The 27,689-nt window shown below is 34.3% G+C and overlaps 1 protein-coding gene and 1 long non-coding RNA gene across 4 annotated transcripts in view; one reads left to right on the top strand and one right to left on the bottom strand.

The window, feature by feature from the left end:
* Positions 1-27,689, top strand: part of LOC121725368 (dipeptidyl peptidase 9) — a 139,270-nt gene that overhangs the window by 27,885 nt on the left and 83,696 nt on the right. For both annotated transcript variants that reach the window (XM_042112261.1, XM_042112260.1), the window contains exon 9: positions 25,537-25,708. In XM_042112261.1, coding sequence (XP_041968195.1) covers positions 25,537-25,708 — 172 coding nt within the window. The remainder of the gene's footprint in view (positions 1-25,536; positions 25,709-27,689) is intronic.
* Positions 14,670-15,526, bottom strand: LOC121725373. Of its 2 annotated transcripts, none has more exons than XR_006035373.1 (3): positions 15,471-15,526; positions 15,165-15,242; positions 14,670-14,942 (listed from the first exon to the last, which is right to left on the bottom strand). It is a non-coding gene; the product is annotated as an uncharacterized LOC121725373 (long non-coding RNA). The 2 variants fall into 2 exon arrangements; XR_006035374.1 differs by having other exon boundaries at positions 15,486-15,526.

Genomic DNA, 27,689 nt, shown 5'->3' with positions numbered 1-27,689 from the left:
CTAGTCTTACAAATACGTCATCTAAACTTATTGCGGGTGGGCTGAGGTAAGGGTCATGTCTAGCATAACCCATGTACCAGACTATGCACATAGTATGGGAGCAACATCCGATGGTTCTCATTCCTATATGGCATGTGCAATAGTAATGTTTTATTGCTCGACGCCCGGTTGCTGTTCTATCCAGAGCAATATACACATAGTATGTTTTAGATCGGATGTGTCGGGATTGTATTCGCCCTCGAATCAACCACAAGTCCTCTCCCTCTAATTCCCTTACAAGTTCTAGAGGAATTCCACCACTTAGCTCAATGCTAAAAACTCCATCTGGTTGAACATGCTCTCCATAGTAACTTCTCGCTTGTTTCAGCTGATATATACCGAGGCTAAATAATATTAATTCTTCTTCGGTCAGCGTAGGAAAGTCATTAAACTCAGCCATATCTGCAGACATGGGCTGGAACTGTGCTCTCATTCTGTTCAAGTTACGTCTGGCGACAAGATCTGCCAGTGTATTGGGCATGTTTATCCTTTCCCGGATTATTTGTAAAAAATCAGAAGCATGGACATTATCTACTATCAACACGTGATAAGCATTTATTAATGCTGCTGCGATTCTAAAATATTCAAACATATAGTGCAATGTTATATTAATATGAACGTTTCTCAACAGGCGGAAATCTCGTTTAAATCGGCCATTTACTACTTCCATAACCCAACGGCAAATAGTAACAAGGCGTGACTTGTTTGCTTGTTCCGTGGTTAGTTGCGTCGCTCCTGGATGCTTTGTCTCCGGCATTTTCACAGTGTAACCATTTCCTTCAAGAATGGGAACTGCATCTCTGAACCCACGGTCCAAAATAAATACGTCCCCGCTTTGGTAGAACCATTGGAATAATCCATCGCCATGATCACTTTCATTTTGAGCAATATTCTGCATTATCTGCGCATCTGAAGAAGTAGCAGCGTGTGGACCTGAGACTTCTATTATGTGACCGTCGCAGCAGACAAACAAAAATGGTTTTACTAAGTTCCGGAACTTGTGACTACTATAAGATTTTCGTTGAAAAAAGTAGTTTGAGCTTTTTTGGATGTAGATGTATGTGCCGTCCACAATTGTAATAGCTTTTCTTTCTTCGGGAGGACTTTCAATATTTCCAAAAAGACTTTCTGGGATAAGAAGATTCCTACGTGTGACATCTTCCCGAGTCATATGGTCAAACCCCAAATGCATTGGAACAAAGTCTCGCAAAAGTGCTTCTCGGCCACTCTCAAGCATTCGCGCGAATGTTGATTCGCTCGTTTTAAATATCGTTGCGAGCCTAGCATTTGAGTCTCCAGTTCGGATCTTTGCAAGTAAAGCTGCTAAAATTGTTTTTTTGTTTCTTCTTTGATTTAAGCTCGGAGTGTTGGCCAATAAATCAGAGAATTGTTCAGCAGTAAGACCAGTCCAATCGTGGAACTCTTTGTTATTGATCAATTCATAATGCTCAAAATCTAAAACTTCTGTTTTAATGTGGTTTATTAACAACCTTAGCGCACTAACGATCTGTGCAGAAATAAAATCTTGAATTAAATTGTCTTGCATAGCAAGTAAATGCCATTCATTTTGCTCGAGGTGTTCGCTGCAAACACGACTGTTTTCTGATATGAATACACTGTATCGGCAAAGAACTAGAATAATGTTTTCTGGTATTCTGTGTCTTGTTGAGTCTACACAGTGTTGAAATACACAAGAGTTTGCCGTATTACTAGTTCGTACATATCCAGGTAAAACTGTAGAATGAGGCACAGCGTCAACTTCTTCGTCTGCAACATCAGGTTCTTCGTTGTCAGGTTCTTCCTGCACTTCACGTTGACGTCGGAGATATTGCCGCTCGGCCCTTTGCCAACAAGGTCGGCATATAACATCTGTAGGTTCATTCTGAAAAAAAAAAGTTTATTAGCTTAGTAATATATCATTAAATAAAAAAAATAATATATCTGCGGAGGGCGGGGGGCCCTCTTTATTTGAAAACTTGTGTTTATTAAAAAACACAGCAGCAAATGCGGCTTATGTTATAACATTATGTACATAAGAGTTATGATGTTTGTTCGTAGTAAATATCTTAGGCATATTCGTTCGTTATAGCGATAATATAATCCTCACCTGATGACCCAGTAGATCTTCAATAACAAACTGTGCGATTTCGATGTGTTGTGATTCACGGGATGTCCAACTATAACTTCGGCGATCACCAATAGGCACACGACACGAAATACACAATTGTACGTTCATAATGTCAGATATTAAGCTTCGCTAAATACACTTGATATTATATCACTCTAAGAACAAGAGATTATTGTCACGATAGCCGTCCGATGTAACCAAAGTTGCATGGATAACTGACTGGCTGGCCGCTTGCTGGCCGCTGGCGTAGCGCGGGCGGGCGGTCGGCAACCAATAACAATGCGTTCACGCACCCAGGTAGCCGTCCCTTAACCCTTTTCATTAGTTCTCGGAATTCCATTTGAAGTTTTGAGAGAAAGTAACCTGTAATGTTTGACTCTAAACAGACAACATTCTTTATTATAAAGAATAATAATATGAATGTGTTAAATAGTACGATTTTATATTTTGACCACTAGGTTTTGACCTTGAGTATTTTGCGATTATGTACCTAAATAAGTTTTAATATAATATTTTTTATATTATAATGTCACTCCAATATTTTTTATCAACAAAGAATTAATAAAAAAATATTTTATTTTTTATGTTATTACGACGTAACCATTGTGCGCACAGATTGGTCGTCATAGTAAAAAATGATAGAAATTGTGTATTCTATCCGAATATCGTACTTTTTTTTTCTGGCCGGCACTTTCATTTTTTGGTCCAAAATGAATGATGTCCTTTATAAACGTTTTAAAAGAATAAACAATACTCAAAACTTAATAAAATTCGCGTATTAACGTAAACAGTCAGTCATGCGCAAGCGGTTGCATTCGACTAATCAAGTGCGGCCGCACGGCGGGGGTGACCGACACCTCGACCCGCGCGGCCCCTTGCAACAGAAAACTCGCTTTTACCAGGCCTGTCCCACTCGCGAGAATAGGTATCGGACTATAAGTACCACCCGCGGGTGGCCAATCAGTAGGGACTCACAAGCGAGCGGTGACGCACGCGCAAGATTTTTCGTCGCGTATCTACCGTTTACTGATCATAGAGGAATTTTACATGATACTGATTTAACCGCTATGACAAAATCGTTATATTATTTGAATAAGGTATTTAAATACAAAAAGTAGATAAAAACTATACAAACATAGCAAATAAACCAATTTCATACAAAGAAACGCACAAACTACACAGAAATAATCACAAGTTACTATGTTAAAATTGTAAAAGTTTCCTGCACTATAATCGAATATATAAAACTACTATAAAACATAGGTTGGGTTACTAAAATTTTATATTACTATAAAAAGGTTTGCTATTCATACCAATAGTAATTAAAAAAGAATATTTTGTTTTCTAAAAGGCGAAAACCTTGATTTCGTCAGAAAAGGTACGAGTTATGCGATAGAGCCTAATACAGCCTCTTATATCTAATTCTTTGGCACAGACTTTTAACAAACTTATACTAGATGGAGAATTTCCAAACTCCCTAAAATTGCCAAAGTTACACCTATCTTTAAATCTGGTGATATAAGTGATCCTGGTAATTACCGGCCGATCTCAGTGTTGCCCACAATATCTAAGATCTTAGAAAAAATACTTCACGTTAGACTAACAAATTACTTAAATTCATTCGATTTCCTATCCAAACAACAGTATGGTTTCAGAGCTAAAAGTAATACTACAGTTGCTGCAATAGATATTATAAATGAAATTAAAACTAACCTGGATAATAAACGCATAGGGATTTTTATTGACCTAAGGAAGGCCTTTGATACCGTTAGCCACAAACTTCTGATCCATAAGCTAAAAAGCATAGGTATCAAAGGCAATGCCCTAAAAATGTTCAAGTCATATTTACAAAACCGTTTTCAGGTTGTTAAGATTGGAAACAAAGTGAGCTCACCGGACCCAATTTCATGTGGAGTCCCCCAGGGATCAGTTTTTTGGCCACTATTGTTTCTAATCTACATAAACAATATTACAAAACAAAGTCTTAAGGGTCACATAACCCTATACACTGACGACACATGCTTATTCTATTTTGGATTAAATATAAACGACTTAATTGCGCAAGCACAAGCAGACTTGAACATACTAACAGAATGGTTCCAATGCAATTTACCAAGTATTAATATAGATAAAACCAGCTACACAATTTTCAAAGCAAAGAATAAAATAATCCATTCACATGCACCTTTAACCATCAACAATATAACCATAGAACAAAAAGCAAAAGAAAAATATTTAGGCCTAAGATTAAAAAATAATTTAACATGGGATGACCAAATAGATCATATAAAAAATTAGCTCTCGTCACTAGTTGGTTCTTTGCGTAATTTAAAAAGCTGTATTCCCCAACAGACACGTTATATGATATATAATTCCTTAGTAAAATCACACCTTTTATATTTAATAGAGATCTGGGGTAGTGCTACAAAAACAAAGCTAAATGAATTACAGCAAAATAAAATGATAAAACTTCTTTTCAACTTTCCATATATGACATCAACCAAAACAATTTACAATGAAACTAAAATCCTTAATATTAATCAACTATACATATATAACACATGTATAATTATAAGAAAAATTCTCGATAAAAAAGTAAATACTAACCTAAATTTTATAAACAAATCACAAATCTCTAGCCGCAGTAATCGCCGACCAGGCTTACTTGTATTACCCAAAGTGATCCATGAGTTTTGAGGGAGCACAACTGTACAACAAATTGCCTGTAGATGTTAAAAATGCTAGCTCATTTAACATATATAAGAAAAACTATTACAACACATTCACTCAATTCTATAAAACCTTAACCATAGAGTGAATCTGCTAAACGTAATAATATTGTGTAAGCAAATGTAATATAATGGTACACCTGAACAGATTTTATTAATTCTATTTGTAAATAACACAATAGATCTGACGGGACGATGCCATCGCGTCGAGCCCGCTAGTTTAATATTTTTATAAAATAATAGTAATTAAACTGACTTAAAGCAAATATGAAATATATTGTTGGTGGAACACAAAATATTATTAAAACAACTTATACTACTGTGTATCTACATATTACTGTAATATGACCATTGTAAACAAAATGTAACTTTAGTTTTAAGTTCTCATATAAGTGACTGTATGTCTTCTGAGAATAAATTCTTTAAACCTAAGTAGCTGTTATAATAATATTATAGTTCATACCTACATACTTTGATACCTCCATGGCTTATATTATACGAAATTATCGGTTTCGATATGATTAATAGCCTATCGGCGTGTTTCTAGATAGAATATCTACCACAGCTGCCCTGCGGCTGTCGCGGTACTGCTATCGACGCGACAGGGTCGCGCTCATCGAAATTTGCCGCGCCACGCCCATCGGTCTCGTGTCGCGCGTCGCGGTAATCGGAATGTCGTCCATATAAACACCAAGGAACTTCTACCCAAACTGGAATGTGCACAGTCAATCAAAACGCGGTCCGAGGGAGATAGATTCGCGAGAGCCCTCTGTCCTTGTTCTGTAGGGTGACCATTCGGGTTGAAAAGAAAGGAAAAAACGGAAAGAAAATGCTAGCTTAGTAAAATAAATTGTGTTTAATAAACAATTGTGGCCGTATTTATATAATGGATTTTAGCTTATAATAGAAACGTTTTTCCTTTAATGTCATACAGTTGCTGTCAAACGAACGAATGTGACAATACAGTCAAGTATTAAATAGCTAAAATGCTTGTAACTTTTTTACTAATAAGTTATTAACAAATTCACTAACAACAGATTAACATTTGTGTAGAGCCAGATGAGATCCAGCTTTTTTCTTTTTTGTGGAGATGCCGGGGATAGTAAAACAGAAACAAGTTACTGAAAACATTTCTTTATTTACACATGGTTAAATAGGACAGTTTTATGTAGTTTTTGCCTTAATGTAGATTTTTGACCTAAAACCCTCTGTGTTTGTGATTTCCCATAATTAATTAGACGAACAAATAAATAATATATTGCTATACTTTTAACTAGTTGCATCTCATGTGAATCTTCACATTCAAATGATTGTAAAGGATGAGGTGGATCAAAATATTTCATAAGCTCGGTAGAAAAAACTTTCAGTATAATCATAACCATTTTGTTTTTGTTAATTGTTTTCAAACATTGTGAACTTTGAGCAACAAATATTTTTTTCTGAACATCTCACAATCTCAAATACAAATTTGGATAGATGTTTTAATTTACCTCTATCTGTTAAGGTTGTAAAAGCCGAATACGAACATACATCTATCACAGCATAGCTATGATCATCAGTCTTACGTTCCTGTTTAAACAGTGCAGAACAACAATATTCACAACTCAATTTTTCAAATATCTTTTTTGCACAGTGGCCAGCTATGTAATACAGTATGTTGTTTTTGTAACACGATAAATTTAAATCTTGTACTAAAGATTGTAAATCACGCAACTCAATATCGTTCGTTTGTAAATCAGCTGCTATACTTGTAGAGGGTTTGTCTACGATAGACCTTTTAGGATGTCTAAATTCCAAAATAGGTGTGTTTTCAAAATTGTCTTCAGTTGTACAATTGGCGTTGATACTAGGCTGTACACTATTACGAAATAGGAGTTTTCGCAAGGCATGTCGTAACTGGAGCGCATCGGGGTTATCATTTAAAGCACCACAACTTCTGATGCAAGAAAAAAATATCTCCAGCTGATCCTGGGAACATTTGTAAGTTAAGAAGTATTTCATTGGATGTTCGTTGCTCGTCAATAAGTCCATTGCTAAGTTTGCAAAGCTAAACGAATCCACTATTAACCCGAGAGCTGGAGTTTTGCGTCTGTGCTGCAGAATATGTTGACCATTCACTTTTAAACTCATCAGATATTCCCTGGTTTCAGTAAGTATATTTATCCATATATCTTTATTAACTAAACGCAAAGGTGACCTAAAACCTCTTCCAAAAGAATTTTTTGTATTAAAAATGTCGAAAATTCTATCTAACATTCGAATGTACTCAACAGTGGCCTCACTTCGAAAAAACCGCTCATCACCCACCTTAGACAAAAACTCTATTGCGTCTGCTACGGAGCTACTTAGTGTCTGAGCTGCTAGTTTGACGTTCATCTTTTTTCCTGAAAAATTAATGTGCATTTCTGAAAGTTTATTAGCTAATTTAAGCCCTTCCTCTTCCTACATCTCATGTAACTGCCTCACAAACTTGAATTGTATGTCTCCTTTTGGAGAACTAATATTTGCGTCCGCAAATACATTTCTCGCAAGTTTTAGCATATGAGGAGGATCAAAAATGCAATAAACTTGATATTCCTTTGTTGGATGTTTAAAACTTGTTACTGTATTCGGTAATTCGAAATTGCATCCTAAGAGCTCGTAGGTTTTTACATTGACAATTGTGCCATCGCAAGTCAAGGATCTGACAACAATATTTACTTCCGCCAACATTCGGATTGCGGTAAGTACTATTTGAGCCTGGATTTGAGCTGATATTTTATTGATAAAAAAGTACGCTATCGGACATTTAAATCTTGTTGTGTAAGTACAATCATCAAAATAAATACTTCAGTTGCCAGCAATTCAGAATCACTTTGTAAAATACCTCCATAGTCCACGTACCCCCAATATTTATCTGTTTTTTTGTCATATCTGTACCCGCTCCTTATCGACATTGAGTCGTAAAGGAGACCCACACTGTGAAGATATAACTTGTAAGAACCCTACGTTACAGTCACGAGTCGCTAAAAGTCTTCTTAGTGTTGCAGGATGCGGAAGACATATATGTATTCTCAAGAAGAGAAATGCCCTTGGACTGTAATAGTGCAGAGTCAATGCAAAAGATTTAAATTCATCAGTATACCTGACTCCCTTTTTGCGTACATTATAATTAAACTGTTCGTTAATAGAATTAAAGTTATTTTTTATGACGCTTTCTACTTCATCTGGATCGTAACTTTTTTTTTAAATAATATTTAAAAGATCCTCAAGTTTCCGAATTTTTATTTCTCTTCTTTTTATGCGTTGCTTTAGAATCTTTACCTCTCGTTGCAGTTCTACAGTTTTATCATCATCTTGAAGCCGAACTTTTTTAGAAGTTGGCTCGGAAGTACTTGGTAATGGACAAACTTCAAGAATACAACTTGGTCCCGCAGAGATATTAACAGGTTTTTCAAAAGCTTCTTTTGTACAGGTACATAGCTCAGGTTCAGGAGAAGCAGATTGGATAACTATATTGCTTAAGACAGTTATTTTTTTATCTGGCGGGGTAACCTGCAAAAATATAAAATATAAAATATAAAAATAATATTATTATTATTATGTGCATGTTGTTAGTTTCACGACGTGTCAGCTAGTACACAACATAAATTATACCTATAATATAATGGATACTTAGTTTAATAGGTAACTTACCACAGCATTTAGCATTTTTTTTAAGTTTTGATGTCGAAACATGATTAATGATATCTTGGTCTAAAGTGCCGACTGCAAACAACAGCATAGTTTGGCAGGTTTACTTTTATAATATTAAGCCACTCTTTCTTCCTTGTTTCATCAGTAGGTAGTCTTTAAGAAAATATTAAAAACAAATAAGATTGCCGTATAAAATTCATGTGCCTTTAAAAAAAATCGATCGCAGCTCGAATTGTCAATAATTAAACCCACTTAACACAACTTTTACCACATACCTAATAATTGTGTGTACCAATTGTGTACACAATAAATTTACAGTGCACTGTACAAAATTATTAATATATAACCAAAAAGTATGGTTACCCTACATACAGAAACATACACATGTTAGGATTATCGCAAAAATTACTTACTTAAAGAAAGATATTCCACATCCAGCATACGACTCACTATTGCAGCCAATAATGGAACACTTTTTCACCATCTTTTTTAATTTTATAATGAATTTCAAGACGAAACTAGGAAAAACATGCAACCACTATGCGGCACTCTTGCAAAAAACAAATATGGCTACCCAGTGCCCTCGTTTTTCTCGAAACGTCTCCAGTGTTGCCATACTTCGTATCTGCTTTGTCTGAGGAACCGTTGATTCTCAATAAAGAATAAACCCGCTCTTCATTGTAATGAGTCACTTCGAGCAGATCATTCATTGCTGATATATGCCCCTGTATTTCTTGCTGTGACAACTCATATTTCTTTTTCAAATTGTCTAAAGAGTCTAGAAGTATTGAAATCTCTGCTTGTAGGTTGCATTTGCATACATCGGCCTCATAGCTACACTTAATTTGCTCTAAGTCAATTTTACAATTTAGCAAATTATTATTCAAAATTTGGTTTTCTTTAACAAACTTTGATAAATTATTTAAACCTTTTTTATTTCTCAGTGACAGTTTTAATAATTCTTGATGCACTTTCTGATTCTAATATATTTCTTTAAATTTTTCCTACTATTCATTTCACACAGTGGCAATGAATCATCACCGGTTTAATCAACAGTAGAAATGTCAAAGTTACATGATTTAGAGATATAATGTGACTTACTTTTATTATGGACTAGCTGATGCCCGCGACTTCGTTTGCGTCAGCAAAATGTGATAACAAAGATAATGAAAAAGAGAGAAAGGATTTTGGAAATCGGTCTACAAATGACGGAGTTGTCAGCGAACCAATATAAAAAGTGAAATACATCCTCCTCCTTTTCGGAAGTTGGTTAAAAGTAGCCTAAGTTATTCCTTACTATATCAGCTATGTGCCAAAAAAAGTCCCGTTAAAATCGCTCCAGCCATTTCAGAGATTAGCCGGAACAAACAGACAGACAGACATACAGACAAAAATTGTAAAAAATGTTGTTTTGGTGTCTGTACCCTATATACATGTATGCATCTAGTAAAAACGGTTCTTTCAATATTACAAACAGACACTCCAATTTTATTTATATGTATTGATATTGATAAATTCATCATACAAGATTTGTGTTTGGGTGGCACTTTGAACATGTATTTGTTCTTCAAGTTTTAAAATATAGTCCTCAGCATTATTCAGTTAAATTTTCAAGTTAGCCGAGTTCTTGACAGTGTCTTCATACTCCTCTCGGCATTGGTCGAAGCCATCAACGATGCTCGTTGATGGCTTCGACCAATGCCGAGAGGAGTATAACGTTGTTCCACGTTTTGCTTATGAATGTTCTCAAAGTCCAAGCTTAACTTGTTCAGTTCTAATTTTAAATCTTTATTCTTTTGTAAAACAGATAGCAATTCTTTTTCATTATCATCTCCTTCCCTTAACAGCATTTGGCACTGATCCTTATATTGTTTTAGTTCAGTGATACACAATTGTTTAGCCTATTTTTGCTCTATAACTGTACGGAACCCTACGTGCGGGAGGCCGTAATAATTAAAGTCCTAATAATATGTGAACCTCAATAATTAATCATAATATTTAAGTAATGTAGTACGTTATGTATCCATGTACGATGCATATGGTGTCGGATGTCTTGTGGTCGGCCTCTGTATTTCCTGGCGAGCTTGGTAATGCGGTCGGCTATTTCGTCGTAGTTGCCCTTGCCGATGTTGTATTTCTTCGTGCTGTGAGAAACTCTTAATTCTAAAGGATTAAATCTACCATATTCTATATTAAATGTAAATATCTCTAGCTTGAATCATGCGTGGCGCTTTGTATTTTGTTGCCTTGACTTTCTCTATCTTGGTGAAAGGTGTGACACTAGCCATGACTTCGTCGCAGATGTCAAGCCTCTCCGCGGCCGCTCTATATAATCTCTATTTGTGTCATCAATCGGTTCGGCGTACTCGGTTATTGCATAAGGTCTTGGTGCAGTTACTAAAATATTTATAAAAATACATACACTAAAACCCTGCTCCTGAATACTGCTTTGCCCAGCAACAGCATTTACTCCAATGATGGCAACAACTCTCTTTATTAATGGCGTTAGATACAGCCTGCTTCTGGGACTATCACCAGTGCCACTAGCATGACGCCTAATTAATTGATATTTTTTATATGTCTTGGTTTTCCAGTCGGACCAAACTTTTGTATGATAAATGTGGAGTGTTAATGAAAAAAGTGCGCAATAGCAAGCAAGCGTAAAATAAAACGTTAGTTTTATGTAATCAGTTCAAACTTACTATTTTCCATTTGTCTTGGGATTTTTCAACACCACCACCAATAGAATTTAGTAATGTTAATAACTGCGACCACAGTTGGTCGCCTCTTATCCGCCCTTGAGCACCCGCCTGAGGCCTGGATAAGTCTTCATGCCTGTAACGTAAAGAAAATAATTAATAATAATAATATTTAAGTTAGTACGTTATGTATCCATGTACGATGCATGTGGTGTCGGATGTCTTGTGGTCGGCCTCTGTATAGCACCTGTATTTCCTGGCGAGCTTGGTGATGTGGTCGGCTATTTCGTCGTAGTTGCTCTTGCCGAAGTTGTATTTCTTCGTGCCGTGAGAAACTCTTAATTCTAAAGGTTTAATAAATCTACCATATTCTATATTAAATGTTATATCTCTAGCTTGAATCATGCGTGGCGCTTTGTATTTTGTTGCCTTGACTTTCTTTATCTTGGTGAAAGGTGTGACACTAGCCATGACTTCGTCGCCCATATCAAGCCTCTCCGTGGCCTCTCTATATAATCTTCGAGAATTTGGGTCATCTATCGATTCGTCGTACTCTGTTCTTGTATAAGGTCTTGGATGGCACACGAATATCTTGATATGTCGGTAGCAAGTTGGAATAGCAGTTGGTTGATAGCTTTCGGTCCGTTGAGCGATATGACGCTTTGAGTAAACTGTGAGGGTCGTGAGGTGGTGTTAGGGGTAATAGAAGAAATTACCAGGTCGGAGCAGGGCTGGGGAATGCTCCGTTTCACCAGGTGGTAAATACCCCAACCAACGAGGCCCACACTGATAAGCGCCCCGGCCGTTAATGTCACGGGCGCTATTATATGTGACAGTCCTGTATTTCCTGGCGAGCTTGGTGATGCGGTCGGCTATTTCGTCGTAGTTGCCCTGCGCATAGAAATTTTCGTTATTTTTTCATCAACGGTCGTATTTCCCGAGCGTCGGAAGACGTCGCTGCAAACGCTGTTCTTTAGACTTAACTTTAAGAAAAACAGCGCTTTGTAGCGACGTAGAGGCTCCTGACGTTGCTTGGACGTTACCATGGTAACCTCGCGATGGCTTCCCGGTGAGCTTTTGCCACCAGCTATATTATATTTACTTTTATTATTTATAGGTAGGAATCATTTTTAGAAAATGTCATTTTATTCGTGTTTTATCGAATACCGAGCAAAGCTCGGTCAACTAGCTAGTGAAAAATTTACCACTGGGCCCTTGCACTTTAGGTATTCTAGTGTGAGTGCAGTCTATAGCACCAATAACAGTTTTGAAACCTGTTAAAGATTCAAATTATTGTATGGTTTTTAACTGTTCATTTATGGAGTTTGGAAATTTAATATAATCGAATCTCTTATCTAATATAGCTTTTGCTACTCTTTTGCGTATTCTGCTAATGGACTGGTGAGATAAACCACGAATATTTGCAGCATCATCTTGTATCTGAAAAAAAGTAAGAGCTCACTATGTTGCTGTACTTTCTTGTCAATAAGTTTTTTTTTCTGATTTGTAATAGGTACTCAAAATGAACTTACTTGATTTCGGCCACATTGTCTGAGAGCTATTAATATCTGAAGGATAGGTGATAAACTACCTCCCCGCTTATCCATTGCTATTACGCCACCAAAAAGTTGATTTAAAAACTGGACACTATGTTTAGAATTCAAACTCTTTTTCTAATGTACTGTACTTGGTTTCATTTGAATTTAAAGTCCTGGAGGCATATGCAATTGGTTTATCCGCAGGGCTATCACGTATCTCGCGAAAACAAAACGATAGCAAAAATTGTGCAAAAATTGCGCAAAAATCGCAATTTCGTATTATGTATCAGCAAAAACAATACGATTGCAATCGAGCGACAGTACTCCCTCTGCCGAACAATCAAGGAACTATAATTGCATTACAATCGCTAAATCTCCATACTTTTTCAATTTATTTCGTATCACGTAAGGCTTTTGACAGCAATGCGATCGCGATCGGCGAGCAATTTGAACTGTCAAATAGCGATCACAACAAAGGTGATTTTTTACCGATTGCTTGTTTATCGCTGAGAGGTTAGTTGTGTTTTGCGTCAATATTTAAACTGTAAAACGTATTTTTATAACATTGGCGCATACAGTGCTCATATTAGAAGCCATTCTTGAAGGAGAAACAAGAGATGTAGCCAGAAATACAGCTAAATAAGACCTCGCAATCTCGACCGAGCCCAGGCACTGGAACTGTCTGACTCTGAGTTTAAAACCCATTACAAGGGTTGAATAAGGAGCTGTTTGTGACGAGTTAAACACATTGATAAGAAAAACAACAATTAACACATGTGCTGTGTTGTTGCGAAACATCTGCAACAACTATCACGTCGCCTGCCAGTACGACGACTTCCAAGTGCTTCAACAAGTTTAGGACCACACTTAAGCCATTGCAGGATGTTACAGTTTCTTTGAAAAAGTGAGAACCAGCTTTTAGTGAGTGGCAGACCGCAAAGAACTTGCAGAGGTTGTGATCTTTATGAAGTGAAAAATAAAGCAGTAAAACAGTGTTACTTGTTTCATTTGCATGTAGTTTACTATTAAGTTATTGTTATTTATCTTCATGTAAGTAGAATTAAATGGAATAAGTTCTTTTAAACATACATCAATAAAACATTTTCTTTATGACTAATTATTTTATGCATAATCTCCAATATAATGAAATGTGCAACAATAAATAAAAGATTTAGTCTTGTGTTATTTAATAATAACAGAAATATATTATAACCAATGTTAAAAAGGTTTATTAAAATCAGAATACTGCTTAAAACCTATCAATCCCCAAGCGGCAGCTGGCTGCCGCATAACAATTGAAAATTTATTGTGTCTGGGGTCTGCGATACCCACGATGGAGGTGCTACAAGCTCTTATGAATAATGTTAATTTCTTTATTAGTGTTTTATCCTGATGTTTTAAATATCAATATTGTAAATATTAACATGTACTATATATTAAAATAAAAATACAACTATTATTTTTATTACAAATTGATTTAATACTTACAAAGTAAAGTTTTTATCAATTATGTACCTACTTATGTAAATTTATCAACATCACTCAATTCCTTCAGTATAGTCTATAACTCTATATAGTCTTTAAAGTTGTTACTTTGCATTTGTTAATAATTAACAATTATAGTAACTCTATTAATAGCTGTATTCTGTTTAGTATTCCTAATAATCAATTACATATTTAATACTAATGTGGGTTTCTGAACCAAAAACAAAATTACATTCAAATTATTAAAGGTTTTTTATTGTATTCTCACTAAAATATGTTTTGTTAACAGTTAATAATTATTATCAGTACATATCAGTTATATAATGTTATAAAATGTCAATTTACAAAATAAAGAAATAAAGTAAGTACATACAAAGTGAGTTTTTTTATTTAATATAAACCCCAAACTATAGGTAACACTGTATATGACAACTTTTATTATAATTTTAATATGACAAAGTATAATATGTAGTTTCACACAGTCATCTATTTTAACACAAAGTTTTTCATTTTAAAATGATTTTAACAATAATAAATATTTGTTATAACTAATAAGACAAGTCAAATATTGTTGATTCAGCAGCACTCCGTAGTTTGTCATCGGTATGGTACTTTGAATCAGACAGCCCAGCTTCCATGAAATCCATATCTGCAAAATAAAGTTAATTTAATAAAAAATACTTATTTTTTTGTATAGTTTAAAACTTATTTAAAATTTACTGTAAGGAACAACTACTTCCACAGAAATCATCCGATAATATTGTATCAACTGGATGGTTTGGCTTTTCAGCCTCACTGTATAAAGTCACTAATAAAAATATAGGTATTAAGTTTATGTTTTTAAGAAGTTAGATAGAAATTGTATACTTACAGAGTATAATAAAAGCCATATTATTCAAATTACTCGTAGTTGAAGCAGACGGCCCAGTTTCAATGAAATCCATAATATCTGCAAAATAAAGTTATTTTAAGAAAAAATCTTTACTTCTGCCTATAATTCAACACTAATGTAAAATTTACTGTAAGGAACAACTACTTTCACAGAAATCATCCAATAATATTGTATTGGATGGTTTGGCATTTCAGCCTCACTATATAAACTCACTTATCTAATAAAAATATAGGTAATTATTAAGATTATGTTTTTAATAGGTTAGTTAGAAATTGTAGAACTTACCTACTTAGTACTTACAGAGTATAATAAAATTCTATGTTCACCATCACCAAATACTAATGCTCTGCGATGAAAGCCAAGACTTCATTGTCGACTTTGTTTATTGGTAAGCCATATCATCATCTTTGATTACCAGCAGCATCAGCAGGCCCCAAAGTACCACCTCTGTTAGCCATAGCTTCATCTTGCTATTGCTTTTAACTTTTAAGGTCAGCCCAGTACTACAAAAATAGAAAAGTGTTATGAAAAGGCAAAAAAGGGAGAAGTAACATCAGGAAAGTACAAATTAAGGATGCTTACCTTTTTCTATTGTTCTCAAGATTTTGTTGATCTAGATTCTAGAGCTTTAGGCTCATGGGCAAGATTATTCTACGGTTTTCAACATTTTCTTTTCAGATTGACCCAAGATCTACTCCTTTGGCTATTTCACAAGGAAATCCAGCTAATACATTGGTGAAATACCAAAGATTTTACATTTTACAGTATTGTACTTGTATAATCTCGCTCACTTGTTATTTTGTTCACGAAACAATCACAACTAAAGCGAACGCAGAGTACTTTTGTATACATTAGAAACGTGAACACTTGTAAACATTGTCAAGTTTGTTTGATTTGACATTCCAATAATAGTTCCTTTGATTGCTACTAAATTGTTTTTGGCGCTAGTGTACTCGCAAAAGTGCATTGAAACGATAAGCGAGCGATCCGCGAGCGATCGCTTACATGATACCATGTTTTTTTATACCCAGCAATCGATCGCGCGATCATCGCGCGATTTTTGCTGATGGTTTGTTAATCGCTATTTTTACGTGATAGCCTTGCCGAACCTATAGTACCTTGTGACAATACAGCGCCTATTGCAACATTTGAAGCATCTGTTATTAAAATGAATTCCTTAGGAAAGTCTGGGTATTGAATCACTGGATCATTGAATAATAAGGTTTTACAATGTTTGAAACATTTAATATAATTTTCAACTTAAGTTATTTTACTGTCTTTTTTTAAACATTGGGTCCCAGGCTTTGTAATTCTGGCAAAATCTGGAATTTTTCTATAGTAACCTAAGAATCCGAGAAAACGCTAAATTTCTGTAGAGGTTTTTGGTAAGGGATAATTTTCAATGGCTTTAATTCTATTTAGATTGGGTTGATCTCCTTCATTGCTAATATTGTATTGTTTCCACCTTTTTGGTAAAAGGTGACCCCGTGCGAGTTTCTTACGCCGGTTCTTCTCGCCGGGTTAGTTCCCGAACCGGTGGTAGGCCTCATGTAGATGCGACGTTCTAAAAGTGTTAACTATGTTAACTTACTTAGAAATAAATATTTATGATTTCATTTTTCATTTCATAATAATTACGTGTCCTAAAAATTCTGTCTCCAATTTAAAAAAAAACTTGATTTATCCATTTGTATTTTAAAGTTTGATTCTCTTAATCTCTGAAATACTTTTTCAAGGTTTACCATAATATGAGTCATATAGTATCAAAAACAGCAATCTGACTTTTCACTAATTATCTGTAATTATGAAAAGTAGTTCCACTATTATAATCAACAAATAATTATTTTTCCGTGTATATAATTATATAGTTCTTCGATTTTTGAATTCATTATTTAAATATTTAAATACATTAAATTTGAATTAAATTTATGATTAATAACTTAAATTATCAGATTGCTGTTTTTGATATTGACTTCCTAATATTGCTGAATATGATACTAAACAATAGTTAGATTGCTGCTTTTGATTCTAGCCAAAATGAAAGATACATAGGGTTGTCAACTTAAATCTTATATCGCTAAATAAAACTTCATAATTTTAAATAATCTCTTTATTTAGTTAATAAAAAAGAAGAGAGGAGGGTGGGACATAGATAGCTGATAAAAAAACAAAGAAGAAGAAAGAGCTTTTCATATTAAAAAAAAATACACACGTATCACTTCGGACTCTTCGACAATCTCTCTACAGTAAATCTTGTTTGTATCAGGAGTTTCCTGTTAAGCCTCCTGGCTTGCCAAAGTTTCTTTGTAAAAAGTCAATTCCGGTAAACTTTCCCATTCCGTTCCAAAATGTTTTCCTAGTAATTTCTTTACGTCATTCAATTTTGACTTGTTAACTGCAACTGTTTTGGTATGGTGACTTGATTGATCATATTGATATTTTTTCTTGGCTTACAAATATTTTGAGGCTTGGCAATATCACTCTTGTAAAAAAGTTCGCCCCTTACAAGAACGTTGTCCCGTTGCTTAGAACGACGTAAAATAAATCGTTTACACTGATTGAATGGTATACTCCAACTTGTAGTTGGTTTCAATACATCTTTGGTAGCTGTTTTCCAGTCATACACTAAGCAATCAGTGCCGATTTTTCTTAATGTTGCGTTTTCAGATATAACGTCTGAAATTTCTTTTGGGTCCAATATAACCTCAGTTCTTCGCAACTTCTTTTCAATTATACCAAAAACACGATCGGCGGGCATAAAGGAGTGACCAGTGACGGGAAATGTGATTTCTATAACCTTGATGACAACATTTTCTAACAACCGTTTACAACACATGCCAATTAGAATACTATTTTTATTCTGGCCGCCACATCCATCTGCCACTAACCGTATTCTAGTAATACCTGTTTTGTCAGTTTGACAAAGGCGGTCATACACGCAAGATGCCACCAAGTTAGCATTTTTACCAAATTCGTTTTCTGTACAATGGTACGCAAAAACACGATCTTTGTTTAAAGGCAAATCAGAAGATCCTTCCACGATGGCTAAGTTATAAAAATATAGTTGACGACTGTAATAGCAGGACTGATCAGGTACCTTAGGCAAAGGGAGGTTTTTTTGAAAATCAAAGGATATAATTTTTAGACCAGGTGTGGTCTCTCGCAAATTTTCAAAAAATTATTTAGCCCGTAATGTGTGAACTCTCTTCTCTGCTATCAATGTTGCTTTTTTAGATTCGTCTTGCTCTCTTTTTATCTTCTCTCTTAATTCCAAACATTTGGAGCAATACGTCTGTTTGCGGTGTACCGAATCCTATATTATAGTCAGTATTGAATATGTGCCGAAAATATGATAGCTTTACCCCCATTTGTGAATTTTGCTGGTCCGTATTATACATGAGGTATAATTTTTTTATATTCAATTCGCAAGGAAGGTATTTTCTTTCAGCATGTTTGGTTTTGCGGCAATAATGTGCCTCAATACTTTCTAGACTTTGAATGAAGCGGTGAACAGACTCTCTTTTATCCGCATATTTTATAGTTTTGCGATCTCCTCCACGAGCTTCGCGGGGAAACTCTCCGTTTTCATAAAAAAAATTCATTAAATATTGTACTCTATACTTCTTTATTCCAAAAATATTAAGAAAGAATTTTTGACAAATTGGTACCTTTTTTTTGTTAACAAATACAGAATAGTAAGTTGTCAACTTTTTCTTGCCTTTAAAATCCGGTCTTTTCTTTGTATTTTGTATTGAACATAATTTGAACAGCATAATATGTTGATCAAGTTTTGTAGGCTTCTTGTAAAATTTCTAATGTATTGATTGTATATCACGCATTGTGAGAGTAGTACATTTTAATGCTTTTGTGTTATGTGCACATACTCGATCTGGCAAACTTTTCGATGAATATCTAGAAAAAAAAAAGGAATCATTAGAACCATTGTAAATTTGCATATTTATTGCACTTAATAAAATTAGTAGTAGGTAGGTAAGCTGTTGCTACGACAACCTTGATAAGAAAGTAAACTTAAAGGAACTCAAAAAACTCAAAGAAGACTGCCAGCTAAAATCCGATATGAAGCACCTTTATTTTTTATACTACTATATTTCATCCTTATTAATATTATAAACGCGAAAGTTTGTTTCGATGTGTGAATGTATGGATAGATGTAAGCATGGATGTTTGTTACTTTTTCACGCAAAAACTCCTAAATGGATTTTGATGAAACTTTCTAGTAACGTAGTTCAGATATCAGAATGAGACATATGCTATTATTTAAGCGCAAACATAGTCGAGGGCGTCAGCTAGTAACAAATATATAAAAAAACATCCAAGACCTAGGTCAATCTAAAAAGGTAATTTTTCACCTTGACCTTACTGGGGATCAAACTTGGGGTACTTGGTGAGGCATCAAGTAACCATTTGGCTATGGCGCTCGTCAAAAAATTACGAATTGCAGGAGTATCAAAATATAATGCATAGTGTTAAAAGAACTAATTTCAATCAATACAACAAATTTAGTGTGATCTGTTCTGACAACCCTAGCGTTAAAAATGGCAAAACCTTACCTTGCATGTTTGGCAACATGTGCTTTCCAATTTGCTGGATCTCTTTTCTTTTTTCTCGCAAATCTATTGTTTACGCGTGTTGGATGTACATCCATGTTAACTTTTTTCACCTCCAAACGAATTATTTAACAATATTTTAACAATAAAATAACAAAATACGCACACGGATCTTCAGACGAAATCAATGCACACGCCATCTTGACAGGTGACCATTTGAAGGCCTGTGATTGGTCGAGACTAACAGATTGCTGCTTTTGAATCTCATCATATACAGATTGCTGTATTTGATACTAATATGGGTTTTACAGTCTGGTTTTTGATGAAATATTTCTGTTTTTGATACTTTGTGACTACATAAGTAAAAAATATTTTAACGAGACAGTGTTACCATATTCATAACCCGAATTGCGTAAAAATGACAGATTGCTGTTTTTGATACTATACGACTCATATGTTCCTGAAGGGAAGTGCTGAAAACTACAATATCGTCAAGGTAGACTAACAAATTTTATTTTTGAGTCCTCTTAAAATATTGTCTGTTTGTTTGAAAAGTAGCTGAAAAGTTCTTAAGTTCCATAGGTAGTCTCAAAAATTCGTAATGTTCATTTTCTACGTTTAATGCTGTTTTGTGAATATCTGCTTCAGCCATTTCTACCTGATAAAATCCGCTTGCTAAATCTAATGTAGTAAAATATTGACAGCGGCCTAATTTATCAAATACATCTGTAATATTGGGGATGGGATATTTGTCATCGAGAGTTTTTTCATTTAGTTTCCTAAAATCTACTACGAGACCCCATATAGATTTTCCAAACGGTCCGCCTTCCTTGGTACTATCCATATACCTAAATTCTTAAATAAATCACGCTTTGCTGTTTTAGTGGATAAAATAATTCCTTAGACTCTTCTAAAGTAAAACTCTTCATCTGTGATTATCACGACCCTGAGTCGATTTGGATGTAGGTTGTCCATCTTTAATGTTTTCATATTTCTAAAGATATAAAAGGATGCTGAGTTTTTATTATGACTTTTGTCCATATACTATGTGATATGGTGAATAGTTGTGGTTTATGGTAAACAGTCAACCAAGTTTTGTTGATTTCAAAACCCTATAACAGAACCCTAACGAGCTGATTTTTTGTGTATTGATAGGTTATTATAGTCCGTGAGCTCCACGAAGACGCGCCCCACCAATATTTGGATGAGCATTTTTCCCTTCGACCGTGACGCTTTTTCTTAATTGGTCTATTTATTGAAGTGTGCGCGTGCACTCGTAGGTAATTAATGTGTACCGATTACACTCAAACATTGGCGAAAGCTTGTACACATATACTATAAACGATTAGGAGTAGTGGGGCGTGTTTCCGTGGATTGCGCGGACTATAGTTATATAATTTAAGAGTAACATTGTCCTACAAATAAAACAGTCCATATTTTTGAACTATCAACTCAAAGTATGAAATCCTTTCTGTCTCTGTTAGCTTACCACTTTCGAGATTTTCCGCAAATAAAAATGTTGTTTTATCAATCCCGGCTCCCGTACTATGTGTTGCAGCAATCATAAAACGGATGCACGCTGAAGTCTGAACAATTTTTATTCTATTCTGTAAATCATCAAAATGATACATCGTTTTGATGATTTACAGAAGTAGGTCAGTATTCTGTGTTTCAGTTCATCCCTGTTGTCAGCATAAACCTGATGAAACTTCATCGTACCGACAAGACGTGGAATAAATTTTGGAAGTGTGCTCTCAATTTGTGTGATTTTCTGAGTGTCAATCAAGTACAAGTTTATTTTGCTTATGGTTCTCATTGTCTCGAAAAACTGATTTGTATCTGAAATATCTTTTCCACTTGCTACGATACTATCAGCAGTACGCTTTAAAAAACCACCAATACTGTCTGCTGGGTCTTTCCCGTTCTCCGCTTCAAAAAAGGACAAAGTTTTCGCGGAAAAGCTAGTCAAAAAATAGAGTAGAAAGCAAATAAAAATTTTGCTTTTGACGGTATTGGGTGGCTGGTCCATCCGAGAAAAAGTGAACAGTATTAACAGACGTATATTCTTCTTTAATCCACTCCAAAATTGGCTCTAAATGAGCCCAAATTGCAGCAGGTTGGTGACAGTTTGAAGGAGAAACTGTGCAAAAAGAATGTGCTTTATATTTTTTGCCTGCGTCGTAAGTATAAACCATGACAGTATGCAGAGATATTTGATTTCTGGAGTTAAAGTGATGTGCCTGAATCTCCTCATAATATTTGCAGTCGTAATTTTCACTGAAATCCACAACAATCAAGCATTCATTTTCTTGAAGTTTATTCAAACATCGATGAAAGTTGTGACATTGTGTTTCAATATTGTATATGTGCCTCTTTAAATCTTTCAAATCTGTCTTTCAAACGTCTGTATAAAATGTGCTGTTTCGTCTCTTTGACATTCTTTATTGAGGTGCATTTTTTGCCATCTTTATCATTATACTCTACCTTCTTCCTAATCTATTCACTGTATTCAATAGTTCCAGTTATGTTCTGCTCGTTATAATTTACTTTTTTGTTCTGACATTCTGCACATTCACCATACAGTACCATACAGTTTTTAGAAAGGTCGTCGCACACAATTTCACGAATTATTGTGCTTGAATCGTCATCTTCAATAACTTTCTTTTTTTTCAGAGCTTCTGATTTGTATGCAAAATTTGAATGTCTTTTACACAGACACATTTCTCGTGCATTAACAGATGGTTTTACGACGTAAAAAGGATGTTTTTTTTGTAAAATAGTAGTAAGAGCAAAGGAGCCCCGGATTTTCCGTCCTGAAAATTTTGTATACGTTTTTCTGCGTTTCAAGCAAGTACCTATTTTGGACTTTCTCTCCATTTCTTGTTACCGTCTCCTTTTTGCCGGCTGTTGCTCTGGAAAAATCATCGCGTATAAAAAAGCTCTGAATTTTTTCTTTCAGCAAATGAGAGTTTCCAGAACTCTGCTTATGGGTCTTGTACTTTTTGTTAATTCAAAATTTCCGTTTTTTTTTCAAAAACACATCACAATTTCATTTAATGTCTCAAGAGTTACCAAAATTGTCTTTAGAGTTACCATATCAGTAACGCAGCATACAAGTAACTCAGTAGATATTTTTTAAGTAACACCCTATAAAATATAATTGTCGCATCACATGGTAAATTTATCCCGACAATTTAAAAGTAAAACTCAACGACCTTCGAAATAAATTTGATTATATAGTAATATTTACCTCTTTATCGTAATAATCCGGGCACTCCGTTGACACCGAATAAACACACACGCGCTCCGCGGAGAGATGACCGGCAACTGGCGGCGTTCGGCTCACGTCAAAGACACGCCGCCGCGCCGACAAAGACTAGGGCGATACGGGATTCTATTCGCGACAGCTAGCGACATCTACCGTACCTTTTCCAGTATTTTTGGCACTGTAACTCAGCATACGCATTGAAATGTAATAATTTAGGGACAGAACTTTCAGAATTTTTAAAAATATAATAGAGTAAGATTAATTAGAGTAAGAAACTTTATTAAATTATTTTTAGCATGCAACAGTAAATAACGTTACTTCTCTCTGATGACAGCTCCGTTTTATATGGGTGGCGAGAAAAAGTATACAGAGTTACCATTATTTCTGTAAATTTAATGCTAATTATCAAAATCGACTGTGCATTATAATAATTTAGGAATGTATCAATCTAAACGTAAATTAGTTTTTTAAGAAATATTTTAATTTTCTGTATTTTGAGACCTAAAACAGCTGGGATGATTGACCCAGACACAAGTTTGGGGGTTTAGGCGATGTTTTAAGAACTGAAAGCATATACTATGCAAATTACATTCATCATTGCCACGTTAGGGTCTCCAAAGTCACAACTCACATGATTGTATATGGATACGATATATGCCAACACAACACCATAATTATATCATCAGTCATCACGTTATGTCCTTATTTATTTGGTAAGTACTTATATAGATACATAGCGATTTTAACAAAAATATAATGTTGTTTAAATATAAATACCAAAATAAGTTCTATAAAGCGACTTATGTACCACAAAATTGAACATAAGTAACAAATTCAACCTTGTTACCAGAGCGTAAGGCACACATTTGACATAACTTCTGAGATTCTAAAGAACCCTTAGTATGAAAATACTTACATAGGAAAACAATAGCTATGTCCACACTGTGCATTTTTTGTTCATTAAGGTATGCATCATAGCGCAGTCAACAGCGCACGCGCGCAGGCATGCCCGTGACGCATGCCCTGTGACCGTATCCAAAACTTTCGCTTTGTTTTTTTTTTCTGGAATTTCTTATGACCAAATAAGGCGCACATATTCCATCCAGTAAAATGTTTTCGTCGCACATGTTACAATAAGCTGACAGACATTTCAAATGAACAAAAAACAATGTTGGCGTTGCGTTTTTTGACGCATTCAATTATTGAATGCGCCAAAACGAAGTTGAATTAAAGAAGATAACGAAAATTGTAGATGAAAGTGCATAGTGTGGACATAGCTAATCTACATCGTAATAGGAATAAGAAACACAATCGCATTTATGAGTAAAAATACTTCGTTATTTTAATGTATTTTTATTTATTAACACGATTTTGATACAGATCGAATTCCTATGCAAGTTTAAACAATTATTAAATTGTTAAATTACTTAGCACGTGTTTACTGTACACTTCGATTTTTTTAAATGTATTGTTTAAAATGATCTACCTGATATTTGTGAGCACGTGGGACTCTTAACGATTTGTAGAATATTAAATATACGCGATGGTTTACTAGGTAACTAAAAAGAGTGAAATTATTATTTTTAACAAAAAATTAAAACCGACTTCCAAGGTAAAAACAATAATAACATCCTTATAATATTAGCTAAAAAGTATTAAATAATTTTTCTTATCTAATAGTGCCTTTTTCTGAATTCGGATAAACCTCAACTATTTCTGTACTCGATCTTCATTTATAATAATTTTGAAGTCGATGCCAGTTCCAAAAGTTTCAAATATTCTGTCAGAGAACTGAAGATTCAGCTATCTGGTACCGACTTCAAAATTATGTAGATTGAGTACAGTTGATTGAAATAGTTGAGGTTTAGCCGAATTCGGAAAAAGGCACTATTAGGTAGGGAAAATTATTTAATACTTTTTAGTTCATATTATAAGGATGTTATTATTGTTTTTACCTTGAAGGTAGTTTTTAATTTTTTGTTAAAAATAATAATTTGACTCGATTGCAGGCGCAAAGGCTCGGCTGGTACGCTTTCATTCACAGACTTTGCACCAGTTTTTTCATCTTCGTTATTTTATACATCAATTAAATCGAGTCAAAAAAACGAAATTCCGTAGATATATATTTTTTGTATTTAATTCAGTACAAAAATTACCTGAAAATTCCAAATAATTTGAACATTAAGGCAATTTCGATAAAAGAAGAGGTAACTTTGGGATTTTTTCTATCGAGTGAAGTTCATGATGTGTAATGATATATAAATTCCACTGTGTTGGATCCTTAACTAACAAATTTTTTTTTTCAGAATTTAAATTACTATATTTTTATGTCTACGGTCACTTTTAAATCTTAAAGTCGTTTGTTTCTGGGAACACAGGGCCTTAATTCACCAATTTATCGGGTACATCAACAAAAACTAGATTTACTTATTGTTTAGTTAACAAAAACTACAAAAGACTCGAAAAAAAAAATGTGACAAAATTCGCGACCTGACCCATCTATTTTTTTTCTCAGCAAATCATGGTGTTGGTGTCGGAGACGGCGCCGGACGCGTGGATTAACGTACACGACATATTACACTGGCTGCCGAGCAGCTCCGGCGAGGTGTCGTTCATTTGGGCGTCCGAAGACACTGGCCATCTTCACCTCTACCTCGTGACCTGCGCGCTCGTCAAGCGGGCTACAAGTAAGTACCACCCAGCTAATTGATTCATAGGCAGTTGACGGATCTGCGTCATTTAGATTTTGGTCGTGATAAGAAAAACGACTTCAGTATTTTACTTTTTTTTTATTGTTACACAAGTTGTACATCAAGTTATTACGAGTAGACACAGATACCAGTTTTGTAACAAGTTGAACCTCTTCGATAGCTTAGCAGTGGAAAGAATCCCGCTAACAACGCTAGGTTTCTTTTAACCAAGAGCTATCATACAATTTGGCGACAATTTTTTCTTACAATTAATGACAAATTATGTATTAAAAACTAGTACAATAATTTGTAGTAGTATTTGTGATACTAATTTTGCAACAAATTTCACTAAGGACAGATTCTAAATCTAACAATATCGTTATAAAAAAGTTGATCAGTTATTTTGAATAGCATATTATTTATTCCTGAAATTTCTAGAAACTTCTGGGTAAGGCCAAAATTTTGTTACACTTTTACATTTTTATTTGCGTCTAGTGATAAATAAAGAAACCATATGAGTAATATGACGAGTTTTTGTTTTCGATTGTTACATCTATGTATTTACTAGTTACGTAAATATCAATTTCAAACGTATACGTTTATTTTGTTGATAAAAATTTAAAGACAAATTACCAACAACAAAAAATTTCATACAAAAAGATTTTTTGCTACCCAAGTATGTCGAGTACCCTAGTGAAATTTCTATAGCATTAATACTTAACTTTCTGATTCATAATTTAGTGTGAGGTTACTGGAATGACGATTTTGTTACATAAACTATGAGATTCAAAGTAAATTAGCATTTTTTTAGGTTTTATAATGTTGTCCTTGATTCTCGCGCTTTTACGTTACCCTATTTACATTACTAAATTTATATAACATTTCTGAGCGAATCGTAGTAGTTATTATTTTATTTACACTAACAAAACGTATAGCATCTGTCGCTCTCAGAATTCTAGCTGTCAATAATTTTGTTTTGTTTGTCATGTGTGTCACAAGTGAATCGGCGGCGTGTTTTAGTGATAAAAACTATTCAACTTGTACCTGTGATTTACAAGGTATGTTCCAAGTTATTTTTCTACTTGTTTATGTAAGATTGACATTTGAGAACGTAAGATTTGTGCGAACATAGCTGCAGCTAACAATTCCTTCGCATTTTGTTATAAATTATGGTTAAGCCTGTAAACAGAAGCTTTTTCTGTTACTCTTATGTTACCCTTTCAAAAGTTTATGTTACGTAACGTAAAATCATTATTAAGGTAGGTGTATACCAGTGGCAAAGGGTGAATTTTATAGAAAGTGAAGAGGGATTAAAAAAAATACATATTATCTAGAACAAAAAAGTTCAGAACCTTACACATATAAAATAACATTACATCCTACTAATATAATATACTAGCTGTGCCTCGCGATGCTACCCGCGGTTTAAGTGACATAATAATATGAAAAGTACCAATAATAGGGTCAAAATGGTTTATGGTAGTGATGATGATGATGAATATAATTTGCATAGTAGAATATTATGCTTTCCGTTCTTAAAACAACGTCGACACTCCTTACTTATGGATCCCTTCATCAGGTCACCACTTTTATGAATATGGTACCAAATTCGGATGATAACCTAAACACCAATAGAAAAAATTTGAAAATCGGTTCACATACATTCTACTTAGTTTTATTTTAACTTATAGCAATAGTCTGCCATTTTCGTAATCTTATAAATGTACATGCAGCCTTATAACACTTTTACGTTACTTTTACGTTACGGTAACGTAAAAGTATTAACGTTACTATTCTGTTACTTTTATGTTACTAGTGATAAAATTTTGGCTTTACCCTTCTACGGAAGGTTAATTTCGTAAAAGTAAAGTATTAAATACAATATTATAAATTATAAAACAGGCCTTATGATTACATAATAATATTATACAGAATTATTAGCAATCTTACTTTAATTATTCAGTTTCAATAAGATTAT

Source organism: Aricia agestis, chromosome 3 (assembly GCF_905147365.1).
Source record: "Aricia agestis chromosome 3, ilAriAges1.1, whole genome shotgun sequence".
Lineage (NCBI taxonomy): Eukaryota > Metazoa > Arthropoda > Insecta > Lepidoptera > Lycaenidae > Aricia > Aricia agestis.
This window is presented reverse-complemented; position numbering and strand designations above follow the sequence as displayed.